This window comes from Macaca thibetana, chromosome 20, assembly GCF_024542745.1.
Source record: "Macaca thibetana thibetana isolate TM-01 chromosome 20, ASM2454274v1, whole genome shotgun sequence".
Lineage (NCBI taxonomy): Eukaryota > Metazoa > Chordata > Mammalia > Primates > Cercopithecidae > Macaca > Macaca thibetana.
In genome coordinates, this window is record NC_065597.1 from 16,740,227 (window position 1) to 16,763,679 (window position 23,453).

Here is a 23,453-nt window from a genome sequence, read left to right on the forward strand (position 1 = left end):
GCCCCTACTTGCTGTGGTTATTCTTGGCCTGGGCTCAGAATAGCCCAGGAAGAGACGCAGGCAACCAGCCATTCAACTAATGTTTGTTGGGCATCTGCTGGGCACAGGGCAGTCCGGAGATACACCTTTTGGGGGGACAGGCACAGTCCCTAGCCCAGAGCAAGAGAGGAGTGAGGGGCAGAAAGAGCAGGCGACCACCTGCAGTGTGAGGAGTTCCCTTCAGGACAAGCACAGCCAGCAGAAGGTGGCCAGGAAGCCTCAGCAGTCCCTGGGGCAGGTACACACACACACACACACACACACAGGGCCCCCGCCCCTTTCCCTACTGCCCATTGCAGCAGAGTGGTGGGCTGGACTTTGCCACCATGCCAGCTCTTGGTGCCAGGCAAAGATGGGTGCTGTGCGAGGAGAGGCAGCTTCTAAGGATACAGGGGCTGTAGAGCAACCCTGGGGACATTGTGACACAGCGCTGACCTGCACTCACACTCAGCGCTGGCCCCACGCCCTCCTCTGCCTCTGTCTCAGAAGAACTCAGCAGGCAGGTGGTCAGGCTGGGGCCTTGCCCCACCCAAATCTGTGCAGGGACACTTTAGAGCCACCGAGGACCACCTGACGTGTCCGGACATTAGGAAGTCCTTTACCTTGGAGACCAGAGTAGCATGCCACATGTGGAGGGTCCTTTAGGGTCTGCAGTGGCCTGGTGTCACCTCTGCAGAAGAAGCTGTTCTGTGGCCTGATGGTGGGTGGGGCCGTGGCTGCTCCACACAGTGGACACAGTGGAACATGGCCTGGAGGGCACTTTGGGAGTCTTGTGCAGCCTGGGGGCCTTTAAATGCACACTGTGCAGACAACACCCTGCTTCCTGAGTCCTGCGACTCCCAGGGACCCTCAGAACCCTGTTCAAGGGACCCAAGAGGAGAGGGATCATGAGGAAGCTGACTCACTGAACCTCGGATTCCAGTTTCCTTCCCCCAGAGGCCCCATTCACTGCAGTCTGTGTTCCCTTCGATCTGGATCCTTTGTTTCACTTTTCTGAGCATGCCCCAGCTGTGGCCTTAGTGGCTCTTCCCAGCCTGCTGTCATCTGCAGACCCCTCCCCACCTCTGCAGGTGGCTCTGTGCCACCCACCGCACCTCTGCCCAGGTCAGCACAGCTTGCAGCGGAGAGCTCATCCCTGCCGCTCTGCTTCTCTCCCCAGGTGATCCTGAAGGACCTGGAGGTGCTGGCAGAAATCGCTTCCTCCCCTGCAGGCCAGACGGATGACCCAGGGCCCCTCGATGGCCCTGACCTCCGGGCCAGCCACTCAGAGCTCCAGGTGCCCACCCCCGGCAGAGCCGGCCTACTGAACACCTCCGGTAAGTCTTCTCCTGAAGGTTCCAGCCTCAGGGGCCTTAGTGCCAGTGCCGGTCTTGGGCTGGACCACGGCGGTCCTTTGGGTTGTTGCTCAGGAGCTCTGGAGCTCGGCCAGGATGTGAGGGGTCTGTGGGTTGCTACTGGCAATCTCCCACCTCAAGAGCCCCCAGAGGCAGGCAGCTCTCGTCCTCTAGCAGCCTCCAGAGACCCTCACAGGACTTTCTTCACATCTCCCTGCACCTTTGATGCCTTTGAGCCACTGACTAAACATAAAACCTTCTGGGTCGGCTGCTGGTCTCTCTGCCTGGGCAACACCTCTCCAGTCTGGTATCCAGGGGCTTCGGTCTTGGGGTCTCACAGGTGGAATACTAGGTGGCCATTCCCTTTCTCTCTGAGAAACTAAAAATAGTGGCAGGCAGCACAGGCAGGAGACGGCATTATTCTCACAGGCTGTTTCTGGGCAGTCCTTGGAAGTAAAGGTGGCTATAGCATCCCTAGCGCTCGTCCCTCAGTCCCTTCCAGATGACAGGGACTCTTCTCCCTGGGCCCTGGCAGACGCCACTTCCCTCTGGCGATGCAGTCCTGGAAAATGCCTGGGGACACAGTTGGTAGGAAAGTTCCCAGTGAATCTCAGGTGTCTCCATGGGGGTCTCTGTCCTTTGTGTCTGGAATTTACTCCTTCCCGTGGGTTCGTGGTCTCGCTGACTTCAAGAATGAAGCTACAGACCTTCGCAGTGAGTGTTACAGCTCTTAAAGGTGTTGTGGACCCAAAGAGTGAGCAGCAGCAAGATTTATTGTGAAGAATGAAAGATCAAAGCTTCTTTGTTTGGAAGGGGACCCAAGAGGGTTGCTGCTGCTGGCTCGGCCAGCTTTTATTCCCTTATTTGGCCCTGCCCATGTCCTGCTGATTGGTCCATTTTACAGAGCACTGATTGGTCCATTTTACAGAGTGCTGATTGGTGCATTTACAATCCTTTAGCTAGACACAGAGGGCTGATTGGTGCATTTTTACAGAGTGCTGATTGGTGCGTTTACAATCCTTTGGCTAGACACAGTGCTGATTGGTGTGTTTTTACAGAGTGCTGATTGGTGCATTTACAATCCTTTAGCTAGACACAGTGCTGATTGGTGCATTTACAGTCCTTTAGCTAGACACACAGTGCTGATTGGTTTGTTTTTACAGAGTGTTGACTGGTGCATTTACAATCCTTTAGCTATACACAGAGCGCTGATTGGTGTGTTTACAGTCCTCTACCTAGACCGAAAAGTTCTCCAAGTCCCCTCTCGACCCAGGAAGTCCAGCTGGCTTCACCTCTCACTTTGATGCAGCCTCATGCGTCATAGAGGTTTAGGGGCCTTGCAGCCTCAGCCTCCCCTCACAGCCCAGCTGTGCTGGTCTCAGCTTGAGAGTACCTCCTTGGCCTCAGTGGGAGGCGCCCCAGCCCTGTTTGGTGCTGAGACAAGGCCCAGTGCCTGAGAAGTTCAAGGGGTGACCAGAGCCCCGCAGGCCTGCCTGTGCCCCAGGACATGCCAGGTCAAGTCATAGAAGGCCCATGTGGGGCCTTGCCCAGGAGTCCAGTTCTAGGCAGTCAGTGGCCGTGAACTGACACCAAGGGAAAGAACACCAAGGGAAGTGGTTCCCACATCCTGACCCTGGGACCCCTGCTGGGACTCCCACCCTCTATCCCTCAGCAAGCAAGTCCATTCTCCATCCTGTGTCCCCAAGTCAGCACATGGGAACCAACCTTAAGTCCTTGGGACAGATGGCAGGAATGCCAGAGGTGGAGTGTGGGGGCCCAGCGAAGGGGATGGACAAGGAAGAGAGAAGAGAGAGCTCTTCCTTAGGAAGGGAGGGTCTGGTGGGGAGGAGCAGCAAGAACTGACCGGAAGACGGGCAGTAGCCAAGAGGAGACATCCTGCAGGGAGGAGGCCCAGGCAGAGGAGCCCTGGGGGTGCGCCCTCAGCTCTCCCTCCCCAGGAAGCAGGCGCCACAGCCTCTTCTCTCCTTCTCAAATTGGCAGCAGCAGAGAACTTGAAGGCAGCACAGCCTTGTGACAGGGCCAGGACACCCAGGCCTCCCAGGCCGTCTGTGACCTGTCTTCCCTGTGTTTTATCTCTTCCTCCCGGGCACAGAGAAGTTGATGACTATGATTTGGGCTCCTGCTCATGGAAGGAGGACCAGGAAACTGCTGAGGGCAGCCGGGGCTGGAGGGAGTAGGATATGTGCCCTGGGGGAGCAGAGCCTGACCCAGGGGGTCCCTGGCAGGCCCTGCAGCATCAAGCCCTTTGCACTGCTCGGGCACCAGGGCCGGGGGCACTATATGGCAGGGCACTCTGAACCCCAGCTCCTGGCCATGCCAAGATGGGCGGGCCGTGAACGAGGCTATGGCAGTAGAGAATCTTGCCCCAGCTCACCGAGGCTGTCAGATTAGCTCACATCAGCCAGGGACTCACTCGGAATTCATAGAAAAACAGCAAAGCATGCCAGATGGAAGAAATTCCGTCCTGGAAAGAACACCAAGGAAGTGCCTACAGCCAGTCACACTTCTTGCTTCAAGAATCCACAGCCAAGGAGCAGTGGGGGCTGCGGGAGGAGAATCCACAACTCTGTGGGCCAGGAGCTCTTAACCTGAGTCTCACGTGTGGGCCTCAAGGCTCCAAGCAGATCCACGTGTGTGCACATGCTTATGTCCACAGCTGGCATCAGATTTTACAAATGGGGCCGTGATTTTAAAAGGTCAGCTCAAACCAGTAAGAGAACAGCTGAGGAAGCCAGAGCATGCCCTGCCCCCCTCTCCCACCTCCACTGCCCTGGAGGGCATGCGCCAGGCACTGAGGGTGTGTGGGGTGGTGCTGAGGTCAGAAGGCAAGCAGGAAGTGCACACTCAATCCCTCCACAAGCTGCTCCTTCCCAGACTGCTTCTCAGGCATGCAAGGGGCTCGTTCTGTCTGTTTCCATCTGGCCATGCACATGGACAAGACTGTGAAGCCATACCCTCTTCCTGTTTGGATTCTGCCTGCCTCTGGCTCTCCAGGGCGCAGCCCTGAGAACTTGGAGAACTTGGAGGCAGCAGTGCTGTGTCCGTGTAGGGGAGATTGCCCCAAAGGCACGAAGGGACTGTCTGGAAAGCCTCAGAGGCAGGGAGCCTAGCAAAGATGAAGTTGGTGGCATCCATAGGGAACCAAATGGCGCGGATCACACACAGCAGTGGAGAAGCAAGCCCATCACACGCCTGGGTAGCTGCTGTGTTGGCCTAAATGCACCACAGCCGTGGTTCCCAAGGCCCCCCGAGGCAGAGTCACCCACATGGGATTTTCCTCTCGCCTGTCCTAGCATAAACATCTCCCCCTCCCTCGCAGAGCGGTGAAGGCAGAGGCTTCTCCCACCCTGCCTCCCTCATTCCTGACCTGTGCAGAGCCCCAGCATGGGGGAGAGAATGGCCTGGGGGCAAACAGGATGGGGAGCGGCCTGGGTGGGCAGCTCTGGGGGAAGCTGGCTGAGGGACACCATGCTTTCCTGTCTCCCACCCTTGGGGTCTCCTGTGTCTCCTCCTTTTGTATTTCCTGTCTCCACTCAGGGGAGTCTGCGGAGGTCCTGCTGGCTCTGGGGACAGGGATGTCAAACAGGCCTGTGGGCCTGCCATACCCTGAGCCTATGCAGAAAGCTTCTAAAGGACAGAGGAGGCCTCTGGGATCAGCCCTTTGTTAGAGACATGCCTGGACTCCCGGGGCCTGGACATCTCTGCTGCCAGAGAGGGTGCAGCCAGGCCTGGGGAGACCCAATCAGCCTTTAGGATCCTTGGCCGTGCACAGCAGTGTGTCAGTCTGAGGCCAAAGGTCACCCTAGGACTGATGTTCACCCCTAAAACCCAGTCTTCCCTGACTTTGCCTGCCACGGGGCCCATTGCTGCTGGGATAAAAACCATTCATGTCGCCAGCCACGTTGGCTCACTCCTATAATCCCAACACTTTGGGAGCCTAAGGCAGATGGATCACCTGAGGTCAGGAGTTTGAGACCACCCTGGCCAACATGGTGAAACCCCACCTCTACTGAAAATACAAAATTTAGCCAGGCATGGTGGTGCATGCCTGTAATCCCAGCTACTCAAGAGGCTGAGGCAGGAGAATCACTTGAACCCAGCAGGTGGAGGTTGCAGTGAGCCGAGATCGCACCACTGCATTCCAGCCTGGGCAACAGAGCAAGACTACATCTCAAAAAAAAATAAAACAAAATAACTTCATGTCAGTATACCTTGCGGGGCTCAGTGGCCCAAGGTATTTTTACCCCTGACTCTGAAAATGGGTAATAATGACATTTGGTTTCATTCTTTGTAGCCCAGGACAGTCTATTGTAGCCAAATGTCAGCAGCATCTTCATGTCACCAGACAGAAACAAGTTCTAGCAGAAAGCCAGAAAGCCATTTTCCCCAGTAATCACGGCAGCAATCATCATGGCTGCCAGAGCTGGCTGAGGTCACATTAGGCCCTGCCCTGCTCTGAGCACTCACATGTGCTGGCTTTTTGGGTGAGCCCCTGGGCTCCTCGCAGCAGCTCTGAGAGGCCAGCACTGTGTCATTCCCCACTTGTTTGGGCCAGGAGCCTGGCCCGAGAGCCCACACTTCTCACCCTCCTCTCAGGAATCCCACCTGCACCAGGCACTGGAAGCTTCCACGGCCAGAGGGGAGGAGGAGAGGGGCCAGGCCATGGCCACAGCCTGGCAGTGATGGGGGCATGTCTCCTCTCTTCACAGTGACTTCAGAGACCCCTTCCTGGCCTCAGGTCACGGCAGTGCCTCATCTCTTGTCTTTTGCTGCCAGAGGGATCTAAGTTCACAGCCCTGCTCTGCCCATCCGTCCTATAACTTTGGACAAGGGTCCTACCTCACTGCCACCTCTTTCCTCTCTATAAACCATGTGCTGGGGCACCTGGGGACTCTGTGAGCTCCCACATGGCAAGGGCTAAGCTAAATGCTCCCTGAACGTGAAGGGGGCCTTTGCTTATATCCTGGTTATTACAGGCCAGTGCAGAGGGCCCCTCTGGGAGGCTTCCCTGGAGAGCCCAGCTTCTCCTGCCCCTCTGTTCCAACCCACTTGCTTGTCTCAGGCTGCCTGGGTGGGTGGCGGAGTTCACATCTGCTCCCTCCTGGCTGTGACCTCTTAGAACCCCTGCTGAAAGTGCAGATGGAGGCTCCTCAGCGTCGCCCAGTGCTGGGTGATTTGTGTGATCAGCTCAGTTTGAATAGCAGCATGGCAGGCCACAAAGGCCAAGTTTACGCATCCCAGAATTCCTGGCACCAGGTGCCCAGTAAGGGTCAGTGCCCATTTTTGAAAGTTCAATAAAATAATGGAAGGCAGAGGCACCAATCACCTGAGCCTGAGGCCCCTCTGGCACTGCTGCCCAGAACGGCATCCTCTCATGCCTGTGCTGCCAGGCCCTCCCTTGTCCAGGTGGAAGCCCCAGCAGTCCAGCCCTCCTGCCCCTGGGAGCCTTCCTCTGCACCCTCTCCTCACTGCCCTTGGCCCCAGCCCTCACCCTGCAGCAACAGCTGTTTCCCGGTGGCAGACTGCTATGTGACCTCTCCACTGCCGCGTCAGCTGGAAGTCCCCTCTGGGCCTTGCTGTGTCCCATCAGCTTCTCTCTCGCTCTGACCTGAGCAGCTGCAAAGTCTCCTGGCTATGGTTGATGCCTGCAGCGCTCCTGTCCTGCTGACCCAGGCCGGCCCACAGATGAGAAAGTGATCGTCCCTTGGGTGGGTTCCCAAGCTGATGCCATTGCGGCAGCCTTTGTCCACGTAACTCTGCACCCCCTCCAGTTCTGCAGACTCTACACCCCCAAGACCCTGCTAAGCCTCCCTTTCTCCCAGCCACTTGATTCTGGGGGGAAGCTGCCCCTTCCCCACCCTGTCCTCTTGGTTCCATACGAGCCTCTCCATCACCCACCCCTTCCATGGACTACTTCCTGTGCCAAGCACGACTTGATGCTCTTTAGCCCTGCCTGGTTCACTGGAGAGGAGCTGGCCTTGGAGAAGGCGGCGCTGCCTCCCCTCCCCTGCTAGTCAGCGACAGGGCCTGGATCTGATGTGGTCCCTTGGACTCTGGGTGCCCTGAACAGCCTCTGGCCCTTCCCTTGTATCCTCCAGGCAGCAGATCTTGAGCCCACAATGGGCTGTCCGGGCACATGGACCCCGACCCCAGCAGGGAGGGAGGCCGGAGTAGAGCAGGGACCCTGCTGGGCCTGAACTGGGTGGCTGACGTTTTCACATCTGGTTCTGTTGAACTGTAACTCACATTATGTACTGAAGCCAGGGCTATTTTTATCCTGACATGTGAGGTTCCTTCACGTCATAACCACAAAACTCAATCCAAAACATCCCGGGGCAGGTTGTTTGTAAGACGTTCTGTGGAGTCTCATGTCGCCACATCAGGTTTCACTTAGTAACATCTGCAGGGCTGGCTCCCCGGCCGCCCACCCCGCCAGCCTGGTTTCTGTGTGGAGTGCGTCTCTGTGCCCCTGGCCAGCCGCCGGACACATGCACTTCCTGCCAGGGCCTGGCAGGCTCCTCCCTTGCCCAAACCAGAAATGCAAGGCACAGTGGCCTTCAGCTGAGGGATAGGGCTCTCCCTCACGCTCCTGACCTCTGCAGGATTGGGGAATGGAAATCCCACTCTCCTGGGCCCCTCACAGAGAGCCTCTCTCCCAAGACACACAGCCAGGTTGTGGGCCCCCCTCCCCCTCACCCCTGGCTGCGGCAGCTGCCCACCGTCTCCAGGGGGGCCGTGCCTCAGTGGCGCCCCTGAGTAAAACAACTGAGGTCCTTGGAGTGCAGTGTTGGAAGGCGTGCCCTGAGCTGCCCTGTCCTGGCTCCCACTTTCCTCATGCGCCTGCAGCACCCAGCCCAGGACCCTGCTTACAAGAGCAGATGAGCCAGAGCCGGAGGTAGGCAGAAGAGCAGGCAGCAGGGAGGCAGAAATCAGCGTACTTGAGGGGCCCATTGCTCCTGTAGTCACCCTCCTGGGGCGAGCTTCTCCACCCATCTCCTCCTCCTGAGCCTGCAACCCTGCCTTAGAGAGCATCTCAAGCCGAAAGGCAGCTCACATAAGCAGCGTGGCTGGGGACAATGGGGGCCACTGAGGCTGGGAGAGAGCAAGCAGCCCCCACCCTGTCCTGCTGAGCACTGAGGCCTTTCCCATCCCTGTGCAGCCCGCCCTCCCTGCCGCCTCAATTGTGGCCCCTTTCCCCACCTCCCCTGCTGGGAAAAGACCGCCCTGCTCAAACCTGTGGTCTCAATGCAGCCCCTCCCAAGGCCCCCAGCCCTGTCTTGGGGAGAGCAGAAAGTCTTTAAGCCGTGGGAGCACTGTGAGGGCTGAGCTGCACTCAGCTGAGGATGTGAATCGCTTGCCATGGCTTCTCACAGCTGTGACACCGCCCTCCTCCTCCCTTCCACTAACGGTCTCTGCTCCAGGGTCCGAGGGGCAGCCTGGACATTGAGAGTCCGTTTTGGGTCCACACTGGGGGCTGTGGCTAGGGAGACCAGAGTTGTGTCCAGAGTAGCCCAGGCCTTCTCTTCTGCCATCTTTGGCCAGACTCTCAGTGGAGAGGTGGCCTGATCTCCCTACCCTGATGTGTGGGGGTCACAGGTGGCCCCCCTTCTTCCTCAAAGCATCCTGACAGAGCACTGTGAATTTGTGCCAGAAATGGAATCTCCCCACTCAGACATTTCAGACCAGCCCCCAGACATCCATTCTGAGACTCAGAATGAGAACAGTTTGCGCAGTGCTCTGTGCTGTGGGACACTTGCTAATAAAAAAGAGCCCCCATTTATTGAGTGCAGACTGTGCGGCAGGCTCCAGACCCAGCACGTTACATGTTTTTACCTCTTTTAATAGGGGCTCTTATTGCACTCACTTTACAGATGAAGAAACTGAGACTTAAACACCATGCTCAGTGCTTCCTACTGCCCCTGTGAGGCTGGAACAGCCCCGTACCTCTCCCTAGTGGCTGCCCAGATGGCCCCAGTTGGGAGAATTTCTTCGTGGTGACTTCCTTCATGGGTCCCTTCGTTCTTGGGAATGCTTTGGAGCCTAAGTGGAAATGGGGTAGGCTGGGGGTGCACATAGAGAAATAGGAAGGCAGCAGGGAGAAGCTTGCAGTGAACTGGGTGCCTCCAATGTGGGCAGCATGAAGCCAGTGCCCTCCAGCCAGGCCACCACGGCCCACCAAAGTCATCTCCTGAGGGTGGGAACAGTGAGGCAGGGCTGTCTCAACAGCTGTCTCTGCAGCCACCTCTTTAGAGATCAGCCCCAGCTGGGCCTGGGGTAACTCGATCTATAAGAATGTGACACTTGATTCTGCAAACATTCCCTTTGGGCCAGGAAGCAGAGACTGTTTGCCATTCCAGAATCACTCAGGACCTCCCGAGCCAGGCTGATTCAGGCAGGGACCCAGGACAATGCAGTCCAAACAAGAAGTGGAATGAGGCCTGCCCTTGAACTGGCCTTCTCACTCAGGGCTCCTTCACGCCGCTCACGCGAGCTGTCTAGGAGGTTCTTGGGATTGAGGATGCTACAGTTTGGAGGTGTGGCTCCTGGTGAGGAATCCCTTATAGAGTGATTCACAGCTGGGAAAAACAGAAGAGAAAAACGCTTTTTCTAGACCCAACCATCTCCCAGGAAGGACCATGAGAGGACGTAAGGGAAGTCTGAGCTCAGCAAAAAAGACGGAGCCCCTGGGAGAAGAGTCTTCCTGCTGCTTCCAGCCCCCTGGCGTCGAATACAGTCAGTCTGTCCAGGCGCCTCCGTGAGATTCACTTGGAATACTCTGGATGGTTCTGCACATTCTTGTTTTGTGCTTTGGGCTGATGCTTCTGGGAACATCTGATGCTTCTGGCCAAGTTTGGTTCCCAGAGCCTCCACATCCTGCCTATCTTGTGCTCGTGCCTGACCATTTCCTCCCTGGTCCAGGGAGAAAGTGAAGGCTCCCACGCAACTTCTGGACCAGAAAGGGGCCAGCCTGGAAAATGATAGCCCCAGATGCCTCTGTTGGCCACTCTGCATCCCCCAGTGCCCTCCCTGGGTTTCCAGAGAGCTGCGGCCAGGTGCTGTTTCCACAGCTCTTCACAGCGTCATTTCCCGCATCTTCAGTGTCAGTTTGGCAGGACCTGGGTTTCCATCTTTATGCCATCTTCTGCCCTCCTGCAAGGCACTGCCTCCTAATCTGTGAGCCCCAAACATATCTGAACATTAGTACCCAAGAGACAGGCAGCCTGGCAGAGCTGCAAAGAACATGAGTTTTGAAGACCAGCTGCCTGGGTCAGCAACTCTACCACTCGCCAGCTCTGTGACTTTGGATAATCCTCACCCAAATTCACAGCTCCTCTGTGTATGTAATGGGAATAGGAATGGTGCATATTTTTCAAGTTTTTTTTTTTTTAGGGTGTTAGATACTATGTGTGAAGGGTTTAGGCAGGCCAAGCACATAGTAGGTGCTCAACAAATGGTAGCTATGAATTGGCTGTTAAGCTATCATGTTATACTGGAACAATTGGATATCCGTATGCAAAAAGATTTAGACCCCTTCCTCACACCGTATGCAAAAAGTAACTCAAAATAGACCAGAGACCTAAAATATATCAGTAGATCTTTATGACCTTAGATTAGGTAATAATTTCATAGCTATGACACCAAAGGCACAAGCAACCAAAGAAAAAATAGACACATTGGGCTTAATCAAAGTTAAAAATTTTGTGCTTCAAAAAAATGTTTTTAATAAAAAGAGGCTGAGCATGGTGGCTCCTACCTATAACCCCAACACTTTGGGAGGCCAAGGCAGGAGGACCACTTGGGCCCAGGAGTTTGAGACTAGCCTGGGCAACATAGGGAGACCCCATCTTGAAGAAAAAATATAGCTGGGTGTGATGGCACACACCTGTAGTCGTAGCTACTTGGGAGGCCAAGGCGGGAGGATTGCTTGAGCCCAGGAGTTTGAGGCTGCAGTGAACTGTAATCACTTCAGTGCACTACATCCTGGGCAACAGAGCAAGACACTGTTTATTAGGCTGTTCTTGCATTACAATAAAAAAAATACATGGCTGGGTGCAGTGACTCACGCTTGTAATCCCAGCACTTTGGGAGGCCAAGGAAGGCAGATCACCAGGTCAGGAGATTGAGACCATCCTGGCTAACATGGTGAAACCCCACCTCTACTACAAATACAAAAAATAAGCCAAGTGTAGCACACACCCAGCTACAAAGAAGGCTGAGGCAGGAGAATCGCTTGAACCCAGGAAGCAGAGGTTGCAGTGAGTCAAGACGATGCCATTGCACTCCAGCCTGAGAGACCGAACGAGACTCAATCTCAAAAAAAAAAAAAAAAAACCTGAGAGTAGGTTATTTATAAAGAGATTTAGTTGGCTCACAGTTCTGCAGGCTTTATGGAAAGCATGGTGCTGGCATCTGCTTGGTTTCTGAGGAGGCCTCAGGAAGCTTACAATCATAGTGGAAGGCAAAGGGGCAGCAGGCAGAGGAGGCCAGAGCAGGAGCAAGAGAGTGAGAGGGAGGTGCCCTACACTTTTAAACAGGCAGATCTCACGAGAACTTGCCGTCTCAGAGATAATACCAAGGGGATGGTGCTAACCCATTCATGAGAAATCCACTCCCATCATCCAGTAACCTCCCACCAGGCCCCACTTCCAACGCTGGGAATTAAATTTCAACATGAGATTTAGGTGGGGAGAAATATTCAAATTATAGTATCACCCTGTCTCAAAAAAAAAAAACATCAACAGAATGGGAGAAAATACCAGCTGATAAATGGACAAACAAAATATGGAATAGCCATAAGGTGGAATATTATTCAACCCTAAAAATGAATACAGAACTGATACATACTACAACATAGATGAACCTTGAAAATGTGCTGAGTGAAAGAAGCCACATACTGCTTAGTTCTATCTATAGGAAACATCCAGAATAGGCAAATCCATAGAGACAGAAGGTAGATGAGTGATTGCCGGGGGCCGATGAAGGTGAGAATGGTGAGTGCTAATCAGTATGGGGTTTCTTTTGGGGGTTGATAAAAATGTTCTGAAATTTGTGGTGATTGCCACACAACTTTGTGAATGTACTGAAAACTGCATTGCACACTTTAGAAGGGTGAACCTTACGGTATATGGATCATATCTCAATAAAGCTGTTTTCTTTTTAAAGATGTCCTGCCTCGGGCTGGGCGTGGTGGCTCACAACCTGTAATCCCAGCACTTTGGGAGGCCGAGTTGGGTTGTTCACCTGAGGTCAGGAGTTCAAGACCAGCCTGGCCAACATGGTGAAATCCTGCCTCTACTAAAAAAAAAAAAAAAAAAAAAAAAAAAAAAATACAAAAATAGCTGGGCGTGGTGGCATATGCCTATAATCTCAGCACTCAAGAGGCTGGGTCAGGAAGATAGCTTGAACCCAGGAGGTGGAGGTTGCAGTGAGCCAAGATCACACCACTGCACTCCAGCCTGGGCAACAAAGCAAGATTCAGTCTCAAAAAAAAAAAAAAAAAAAAAAAAAAGTCCTGCCTCAAGCAGAGTGAGTGAGGATTCTTTCCATCCCTTGGTAACTCTTTCACAGAACTGTGGAGGTTGACAAATATTAGAAGGGATGGGCCGGGCGCGGTGGCTCAAGCCTGTAATCCCAGCACTTTGGGAGGCCGAGACGGGCGGATCACGAGGTCAGGAGTTCGAGACCATCCTGGCTAACACGGTGAAACCCCGTCTCTACTAAAAAATACAAAAAACTAGCCGGGCGAGGTGGTGGGCGCCTGTAGTCCCGGCTACTCGGGAGGCTGAGGCAGGAGAATGGTGTAAAAACCCAGGAGGTGGAGCTTGCAGTGAGCTGAGATCCAGCCACTGCACTCCACCCTGGGCGACACAGCGAGACTCCGTCTCAAAAAAAAAAAAAAAAAAAAATATTAGAAGGGATGTCCAGGGAAGACCCCAAGGGGCATACAGATACACTATCCCAGACCATCCAAGTATTCCATCAGCCCTTCCCTTGTCCCCTTGGTGCTGGGTACTTTATCAAGGGGCATGTGTGCAAGGGAGGGCTGGAAGTTACCTCCCTGTGTACCTCGGTGTGTTTTCTGCAGGGACACACATCAGAGACATTTGTGCTCCTGGTTAGAAAGCCACCTCAGGCTTTGAAAGTTTTCAGAGTTCTATCCTAAAAGAGCATCTTTGCCTGAGGATGAGGAAGAAAGAGCTTTTGATTTCAAAAGTGAAACTTAAAACACTTTGTAACGTTTGTCAGTGTTTGCTGTCTGTAATCGAGTGGGTGTGTACATCATTTCTTTTTCTCAGGTAATATTAGGGAAGGAGCTTGGCTTTTGCCTCTTGTGGGTCCACCAGTTTTGTTGACCATTGAGCCACAATGACTGACCCATTGACACAAGCACCTTACCCGTTTCTTCTCTTCGACTTCTTGTTTGTCCTTAACGGCCCAAATAGATCCCGAGTGTATTTCATTTACTGGGATAATGAGTAGAGTTTGTTTTTTAAAAAAATTCAGAGCACCTAGCAGAACATGCATGAGATGTTCACTAAGTGGTTTGGGCTTGGGTTAAGGGGTGGACAGTAATGGGATTTTTTTTTTTTTCAAGTTACGAGTAGGACTTTAACTAATGGGCATTTTTGCAATAAGCCAAGTTGTATTTGCTTGTGCAGACTTGCCTTTTTCTCTGTTGCTCCATGGCTCTTGATTAGAGATTTTCCCTCATCTTGTTATAACACCCCACACACACACTTGTTTGGCATTTATAGTTGTTTATATTCAGTGTGGATCTCATCACCCTGTGGACACATGATCAGAATAAATGCTGCTTCTGTCCCTTTCTCTACAGGTACCAAAGGCTTAGAATGTTCTCCTTCCACTCCCACCATGAATTCCTACTTTTATAAGTTCATGATCAACCTTCTCAAGAGATTCAGCAGCGAACGGAAGCTCCTGGAGGTCAGAGGCCCTTTCATCATCAGGTCAGCCTTGGTGGCGCGCTTTCTCCTCTTCCTCCCACGGCCCCGGCTTTTCACTTTCATGCCGTTCAAGTGTCAAAGCAGCCACCTTGTCTTTCCCTTCTCTCTCCTCCTTTTCCTGACCTTTGGATCTGTTCTTAAAAGAAATGAAGAAGGTTGCCCCTTCATACTGGTTGCTGATGCTTCTGACATGAAACAGACAGGTCAGTGTTGATGTTTTTCCACAAAACTGAATTCATTTTTTCCTTCCTGAGTTACTGTCTTCCCCTGAGGTGGAATGGCCTCTTATTCAATGCCATTGTCAGGCTTTTGGAGAGGAAAGGAGGTGAGCCAGATGGCGTGAGACATGGGGCTGTGCTCCAGGCCCAGCCCCCAGTGCGGGATTTAGCCAGGCTTGGTGGAGCCAGGCTTCTGAGTCATGTGAACCCAGACCAGGATGGTGCCAGGGCAGCAGCCCCAGTGGCTGGAGGCGTCTAGAACTGTCATCACCAGCAGCATGGCTGGGGCTGGTCTTTTGCCTCCAACTCAGCTCCAAGAAGTAGGGTCACCAGAAGCGTGGCCCAGTGTCACCCTCAGCCTGGTGAAAGCTAGAGCAGGGCACAAATTCCTCCAGCTTCTACACCAAAGCCAAGTGGAGGAGATTTCTGGAGTAGTCCAAATGGCCCTAGGTGCTGTTCAGCCGTGGTTCCCAGCCCTGTATATTAGATCACTGGAGAGGCTTTTTTAAAAAAGATGCCTTATACAAAAATTAGCTGGGTATGGTGGTGCACGCCTGTAATCCCAGCTACTTGGGAGGCTGAGACACACGAATCGCCTGAACCCGGGAGGTGGACGTTGCAGTGAGCCGAGATCACACCACTGCACTGCAGCCTGGGCGAAAGAGCAAGACTCTCGTCTTTAAAAAAAAAAAAAAAAAAAAAAAAAAGCCTGGGCCTCCCTCTGATGAGTAAAATCGGAACCCCTAGGGTGATGGAGTTATTAAAGTGGTCTGGGGTGCTTGGGGACTGAGTAGACTACCGATTACCATGGTCTGGGGGTCAGGAGTTGAAGGAGTCCTGGCAGGGGCCCAGGCTGTATGGGGCTTCAAGGCAGGAAAGAGCCTGGGGAGCTCATCTTGCTGTAAACTAAAAAGCAGGTTCAGCCTGTGGGCCATAGTGAGGATCGGAGACCTTACTCACGGGTCAGCACAGAGCCACTGAAAGGGCTTGAGCAGGGGATCAATGTGACCGGATTTCTGGCTTGAAAGACAACTGTTGCTGGGGCGAATGGGTTGGAGGGACTGAGGTGGAGCCAGCTGGAAGGCTGTTGTCCAAGCAGAGACTGTGGCAGCTTGTGAGGGGGATGGGAATCTGCAGCCAGATTGGAGAATGAGGATTCAATACTGAGTAGGAAGTAGATTTGTCTGGTGACTGATGTGGAAAAAGTGAGGGGAGAGGGAGCTGGGAGTGCCAGGGTGTCCAGGCCTCTGATTTGGGGCAGCTGGGTGGATGGTGATGCCAGTCCCTGAGGTGGGAGACCCAGAAGAGTGGCAGGGAGTGAGAAGGGGGTGCATGTTTGAGTTTGAATTACTTTGGGGACACCAAAAGGAAGGTGTTGAAGAAGTAGTTTGCTGTACCAGGCTCTCCAAGGGGATACCGAGGCCCAAGATACAATCTCGAAATTGATGGTATAGTCATTCATTCATTCATTCAACAGATGTTTACTGAACACTAACTCTGTGCAAGGTACCTTTCTAGATGGTTCTGCACTTGCGGAGCTTTCATTCTTAGGGAGTTAGAAGAGGTGGAATGAGAGGGCAGGGGTCTGAGGCTGAACCCTAAGTGTTCCAGACTGTAATGGTTGGGGAAAGAAGGAGAAGCCAGAAAAGGAGACTATGACGAAGGGCCAGAGAGGTAAAGGAAGCAGCCAAGCAGGGAGATGGCAGAAGGCAGTGAGGGAGGTGAGACCCAGGGATGGTGTGCTGGGAGCCGCTGCAGGAGCCTGAATGCTGCTGGGGGAGCTGACGGAGTGGAGCGTACAGGAGGTGACCGGCCAGCTCAGGAGCTGAGGTGGAGTTGAGGGCACCCTGGGGATGGGGCCGGAGGATTGAGTCATGGGAGAGGACAGGCCTGCCTGACCAGAAAGACAAAGAGCAGGATCACGGTGCGGGGGCAGGGGCTTCTGATGGTCTGGCCACCAAAAGGATGCCCCTGTGGTAGTGGGGAGGCTGTCACCACCCTCTTGCTTCTCTGGCCTCCTCTAGAGCAGGGCTTCTCAAACAGCGCCGTTGGCATTGGAGCCAGATAACTCTTCGGGATGGCGGCTGTCCTGTGCCCTGTAGGATGTCAGCAGCATCCCAGGCCTCTGCGCCCTGGATGCCAGTAGCGCTTGCATTCACCCAGTTGGAACCATCTGAAACATCTCTAAACATTGCCAAAGGTCCCCTAGGGAGGAGAATCACCCCAGTTGAGAACCACCGTGTCAGAGAGACAGAAATGGATTCTTAACTTTCATTGGCCGAAAGAGGAAGGTTTCCATGGTGTTTCTTCCCATCACGTTGGCCAGTTTCAGGTAGGGGATTGAGGTAGAGGTTAGCTGTGGTACAAGAGGCCCCCCCACCAGGAAAGCAGCGGAATGTTCCCACAAGAGTGACAGTTAACATCATGTGGTTTTCCAGTTGCAGAGGCATCAGTACTCATGATGAGCTCTCCTTGCCTGGACGACTTTCAGAGTCAGTGGAAGGAGAGGCCTTTGGAGGAGGAATTTGTAGCTAGCGTCCCTCTGGAGAACTGGGCTGAAATGGGTTTTCCACCCTGTCTCAGCCCCACATGCCCAGTCAGAGGCATGGGGAGAAGGAGTTTGGGGTAGTAACCAGCATCTCCAGGCTGCACGGAGCAGAAGGGCAGGCACCATGGGCATGCTTGCATGCCCTCCCCACCTGCTCGGGACCCGAGGCTCTGTGAAACTGGAGGCCAGCCCGCCGCCATGTTCCCAGGTACAGACTCCAGGCCAGGGAGGCTTTGCTTGCTTTGCAGTGCATCTCCTGGGCTTCCTGGGGTCACAGGAATCATCATTTTGCAGAAGGGATAATGAGAGGAAGTAATGTGCCCCCAGGCTGGGCAAGAGCTGGGCTGCAAACTGCTGCACTCTGCTAATTCAGCAGCCTCCACTTTGTGGGAGTGCAGAGCCTGGTGCCGTGAGAGGCCCTGAACATCCTGCATGCTAGGACCACCTGAGGCGCAGCTCCTCAGAGTGCTCAGGAGCTGGGCCAGTGGGTCCTCCCTTCCCATCCTTCAGGGGCTCAGTATGGCGATCGCTTGCTCTTCTGGGGCTCAAACCTGTCATGGGCCACACTGGGTTCTCTGTGGAAATGGAGGCTGGCCTCCAGGCCTGACTCCCACCCGCACAGCCACAGAAGGTCTCGTAGCCATTGGCATCCACACTAGAAGCCCAGTGGGCTGGAACAGAAGGAACCTTGTGACTGGTCCCCTCACAGAGGACTGGGTCTCTCCTAGTCCTTCACCTGGTTTCTCCAGACTGCTCTCCCCCAGAAGTAGCACCCACACCTATCAGCGTGCATCCTGGTAGACAGCCACCTGGCCCAGCTGACTCGGGAGCCTGCTGCCCACTCTGCCAGCACACCAGGCCATTGTCGACCAGCCCCTGGGTTGCAGGCGCAGCCACCCAGTCTGGGCACACACATGGCATCTGACATGGAGAAGGCCCTGCAAACATGGGGCTTCCTCCATCCTCCCCATGCTTCTGTGGGGGGCTGAGGCCCTTCCAAAGAGCTTTGTTGAGGTGGGGGGTATCCACCTGCCCTCCTGCTTGTCCGTCGCACTTCCTTTTCTCCTGTGATGGCTTTAAAGAGGGACATCATTGGCTGGGTGCGGTGGCTCATGCCTGTAATCCCAGCACTTTGGGAGGCCAAGGTGTGCGGATTTCGAGGTCAGGGGTTTGAGACCAGCCTGGCCAACATAGTGAAACCCTGTCACTACTAAAAATACAAAAATTAGCTGGGCATGGTGGCACATGCCTGTAATCCCAGCTACTCGGGAGGCTGAGGCAGAAGGATCGCTTGAACCCAGGAGGCAGAGGTTGCAGTGAGCCGAGATCATACCACTGCACTGCAGCCTGGGTGACAGAGCAAGACTCTGTCTCAAAAAAATAAATAAAAATTAAAAAATAAAGAGAGGTATCCCGATGGTTCCGCAGATGCTGGCATGAAGCCACAGACCTGATGAGGCGCACAATGATTTCTTAACCCCCTCTTTAGCTGTTAGGCAAACTCTAAGTTCTTCTTCTTAGCCTCCAAGATTGCACACTGAGAAAGAAAGGAAAGAGAGTCTTCTGGCCAGCAAGTGAAAAGCCGTTCTTTTGGCAGGAGTGTGTTTAGCTCTGGGCCCTGGAGCGGCTGCTATAGAAAGACAGAGGCATGGGGAGTTCTTGAAGACACACATCTGCTGGCAGTTCTTGGCATTGAGGAAGATGCATGATTTCCCCAAAGACCCTGGGAGCGTTTCCTCTTCCCCAGGCAGCTTTCCCAGGCCGCACCTCCATGTCGGAGTTGGGGGTGAGAACAGGGTACCCAAGCTCCAGCCAGGCTTGAGTGGGTTGGACTTCCTCTCGGTGTCCACACAGGCTCCTTTTCTGGTGGACATAACAGTTTAGATGCATGTTGAGGTGAAGTCAGTGGCTTTAAAACCTTCATCTTTCAGCTGGCTACTCTGGCCCCAGGCCCTTCGCTTAGCTGATGCCAAGCTCATAGATTGAGGGAAGATGGGGACGTGTGCGGTGGGGTGCTGTACCCCACTCCCTCCACAGGACTAAGGCAGATGAGCCTCCTGAGGCACTCGTTTGGGGCTCAAACCCCAATTCCTCCCATTTTTAACCGTGTGACCTGTTTCCAGGCCCTTTCCGCTTTGTCTGTGACACAGCGATGATGGTGCCGGCCGTGTCACAGTGTAGTGGGGTTATGTAAATGGCGCATGTGTCAGCCCCAGTGCTGGTGGCTGTGTCTGATAAAGCGGGGCTGTTGTTCAGCCTCCCCACAGGGCTTCTGCCTCCCAGGGTGGTCTGTGGAGGGGGAACCAGACCCACTTGAGGGGGTGAAATCATGGCACCGTTGTGTCGAGAGCTGACTCCGGTGCACCGGCCCTGTTGCCCCAGCACCCAGGGCACCCACCAGCAGCCCGGCCCGGCTCCGCTAAAACAACTCTGCCCGGAGTAGGTGTTGGTGTGCGTTGCCCTCCCCCGGCCTCTTCCTACCCTCCATGCTAATGCAGGCAGAACAAGCCCAGGCCTTGTCTCCCCGTGAACCATCCACTTATAATCAGTAGAAAGGAGAGGAGGGAGAAAACCCAACCTCTTTGATAAACTGTGATATGAACTCCAGCGTGACCCGACAGCTGTGATCTTTACAAGGCCTGCTTCTGTGCTGGGAAGCGAGCAAGTCTGAAGACAGTCGCTCTGCCTGCCAACACGGCTCTCCGGCCAGCCGCGCTTTGGCTTCAGCGACTGTGCAGTTTTCCCCTCCTCTTCCTCCCTGCCGCGTTGCAGAGAGGACTGGCTGGAGAATGCTTGCATCTGTAATGAGCCACTGTATGCAGTGAATGCCAGGGCCTGACCCGAACCAGCCCAGTTAGTGGCAGATGAGGTCCGAGCCACCTCCTGGGGGAACAGGGCACCCCTCAGATGAGGCGGACATTTGGAGAGGATGGGGCCTACAAGGGAACGGAGGAAGCAGTCATGGCACTTCTTTCATGAGATCCTGACCCAGAGAAGCCCAGCAGCAAGGCTTCCGGTTCATTCTGGGCTTCCTCTCACCTCTGCTACAGACAGGCATGGCAGCCTGTCCAGCTGAGCAAATGCTCAGAGTCCCTAATATGTGCCCCTGCTACTGCCCCTCCCCAGTGTCCTGGGTTTGCATAAGAGCCCTTGTGTTGGGAAGAGGGGGAATAGGTGGAGTGGGGAGCTGATTGGTCACTGAGGGGGTGGGGGGCCAGGCAGCCGCTAGAAACTGGACTTGTTTTTAATTGTGGGGCCTGGGGGAAGGGCCTGAGAAGAAACTCTCTTTCATGCGGTAATTGGGAAATTCCACTTTGCTGGCCTTTCTGCATTCTGCCCTGTGGACAGGGCCCTTGGCTGGGGCCACATCACCAAGGTGTCCAAGGCCACCCGCTGTATGCACCACTGGCCCCTCCCAAGCCCGGCTCCCACCTCGGGCTCTGTCATCCCCCGCAGCTCCCCAGTTTCCAGTCCACTTGGCATCGGGACCCCCTCCTCACTCTGTGAGTCTTTGTGTGTGCCCCCTCACCTGCTGGGGGCAGTGGCGGGGCCCCCAGAATCCCCTCATGCTGGTGCTAATGGATGGCGAATTAGAGTGAAGTGGCCAGACCAGATCTCTGTTTTTGCCTCTGGCCCCAGTTCACAAGCGAGAGCCTCTAGGCGGCCCCACTCTTCCTCTCGCCCCTTTAATGGATTGCGTTCCTTCATTCGGGATAAAAATAAATTGCTGTGGCAAATGTGCACCAACCTAAGTCTATTTGCTAGAAGAGGCCCTGATCCACCTACCCAGAATGCAGTTGGGTTTTGATCTTTCATGAGTCCGTAGCCATATCGATTGGGCCCCCAGCTGAGGGGAGGAAGACAGGACATTGAACAGGCAGGAGGAATTATTCCGCAGAACTTCCTGCTTCCCTCTCAGCAGAAGCTTCTCTTCTTGCTGGCTTGAGTTGTCTGTCCAGCTCCTTGTGTGAATCTTCTGGAGCTTTCCACAGCCGTTCCCCGCCCAGGGGCCAGGGCTGAGGTGTTTTTGTTGCCATGCAAGGGACACAGAGGAGTGTGTGCAGCAGGAGCCACTTTACACAACCAGCTCTCGGCTTCTCATCTCCTAATTGGAGACCCCTTGGGAATGGGAATGGCAGGGGCACCCAGGAGGCCCGAGAGGCCCAGTCTGACACACGGAAAAGACTGTTGGGAGAAAAAGAGTGCTGCCCTCCCAGGTGAAAAGATGAACTTGTGAGGTGCAAAGTTCAGGGAGTCCAGAGAGCCTGGCCCAGGCTGCATTCCATTGTTCCCTAGTCCATGGCAAAATGATCAGCATCCCTGCACCTCACAGAACCATCGGAGATTGTTCCCTGTTGACCCAGAAGTGATTGGGGGTGGGGAGGGAGGTGGTCCTGGCCTTGCTCTGCCTCCTCCAAGCAGTCCCCACACTTCTTACTGGCACTCCCCATAAGAAGGGATGGCTTTTCTTCTGCAAAATGGATACCACATGTGACGAGCCTTGCTAGACTAGGGTGGGATGAATTAGGTCTGACCTGGGGCATGAGGGGAGTAGAGGAAATGCTGGCCAGAGGGAGCCCTGCTCAGTGTGCTCAGGGGGCCCAAGAGCCTCAAAGCGGTGGCATCCTGGTGTTTGGGGCAGGGGGGTCCACTTGGCTTTGAGCAGGGCTGGTGGGAGGATACTAGAGGTCACAGGTGAACTTGGCAAGAAGTGGCCATATGTCCTTCAGGGTGACCCCTGTCCCCACAGCCCAAGCAGCCATGCTCCCACTGAATCAGCTGTTGCCCCCACTTCCGGGAGCCCCTGTGACAGAGGGGAGGACCTGGCAGCAGTTTGATGGGAAAGCTCCCCTCCTCGATGGCCACCACACAGCACACGTGGTCAGACTCCTCATCAGGTTCACGCTGGCACCTGCTGGCCCCTTGCCAGTCTTTCCCTAAAAGAATGTTCTTTGTCATCTACACACCTGAGAAGCATCACCTCCCCCAGCCCATAGCTCAGGCAGCCAGCAGAGCTGGTAGGGTGATGGTCAGGAACTGTTTTCAGAGGCTGAGAACTCGATAATGAATTTCTTTCTGAAGCTTGAGAAGTTGTTTCCAGATGGGACCTACAGTATTCTCTGGATCTCACTATTTAAACTTCACCTAAGGATGCCAGGAAACTTGGAAAGATTTGACATTGGTCACTCCAGCGGCTTCATTAATTAACAAGTAGCTAATGTGTACCACAATGTGGTATCATTTATTTATTTTTTGAGACAGTCTCAGTCAGTCACCCAGGCTGAAGTGCAGTGGCACAATCACGGCTCACTGCAGCCTCGCCGCGACCTCCTGCCTCAGCCTCTCAAGTAACTGGGACTACAGGCACATGCCACCATGCCTATTATTTTTTACTTTGGAGTAAGAGGAAGTCAGCTATGCATTTTTCTTGCACTTAGTAAATCTTTTTTATTTATTTATTTATTTTTTTTTTGAGACAGAATCTCACTCAGTCAACCCAGAATTGAGTGCTGTGGCGCAATCTCGGCTCACTGCAACCTCCACCTCCCGGGTTCAAGCAGTTCTCGTGCCTCAGCTTCCTGAGTAGCTGGAATTACAGGCGTGCACCACCATGCCTGGCTAATTTTTGTATTTTTAGTAGAGATAGAGTTTCACCATGTTGGCCAGGTTGGTCTCAAACTCCTGACCTCAGGTGATCCACCCACCTCAGCCTCCCAAAGTGCTGAGATTACAGGCATGAGCCACCTCACCCTGCCACCTTTTTTTATTTTGTTGTAGAGATGGGATCTCACTATGTTGCCCATGCTGGTCTTGAACTCCTGGGCTCAAACTGTCCTCCTGCCTCGGCCTCTCAAAGTGCTAGGATTATAGGCATGAGCTACCACAGCCAGTCGGTATCATTAAAAAATGCATATACAGTGGTAGGTTTGCAACTGGCCCCTAGAAGCCATTTTCCATCCTCTGCCTCCTTGGGGCCAGCCTGCATCTGAGCCAGGACAGACAAATGTGGGTGCCCTTTGTCTTCAGTGCATTTAAACACCGAGCGTGTCTTGTTCATCATTGTAGAATGCATTTCTCAGGAAGCTCTTTCTCTTGTCCCCATGTCCTTTCAGCGTGTTTCCCTGGCTTGCCCTTGGAGACCCCTGTGCGCTTCTCCCTTCTCTCTCCTCATGTGATTTAGCAGAGTCACAAAGATCACAGAACCCCCATACCCTGGCCCCTGTCACAGAAACACCCCCAGTTTCTGCTGCATGCGGTTTGTGAAAGGCTGCCCAGACCTCTTCCACAGGGAAGGAGAGAGCTCCTGTCTCAGATCAGGGGTGATGTG

The 23,453-nt window shown here is 54.0% G+C and overlaps 1 protein-coding gene across 3 annotated transcripts in view; it reads left to right on the forward strand.

Moving 5' to 3' along the window:
* VAC14 (VAC14 component of PIKFYVE complex) overlaps positions 1-23,453 on the forward strand; it is a 115,335-nt gene that overhangs the window by 56,552 nt on the left and 35,330 nt on the right. For all 3 annotated transcript variants that reach the window (XM_050772697.1, XM_050772698.1, XM_050772699.1), the window contains 2 exons: positions 1,199-1,355; positions 14,230-14,362. In XM_050772697.1, the coding sequence (XP_050628654.1) occupies positions 1,199-1,355; positions 14,230-14,362 (290 nt within the window). The remainder of the gene's footprint in view (positions 1-1,198; positions 1,356-14,229; positions 14,363-23,453) is intronic.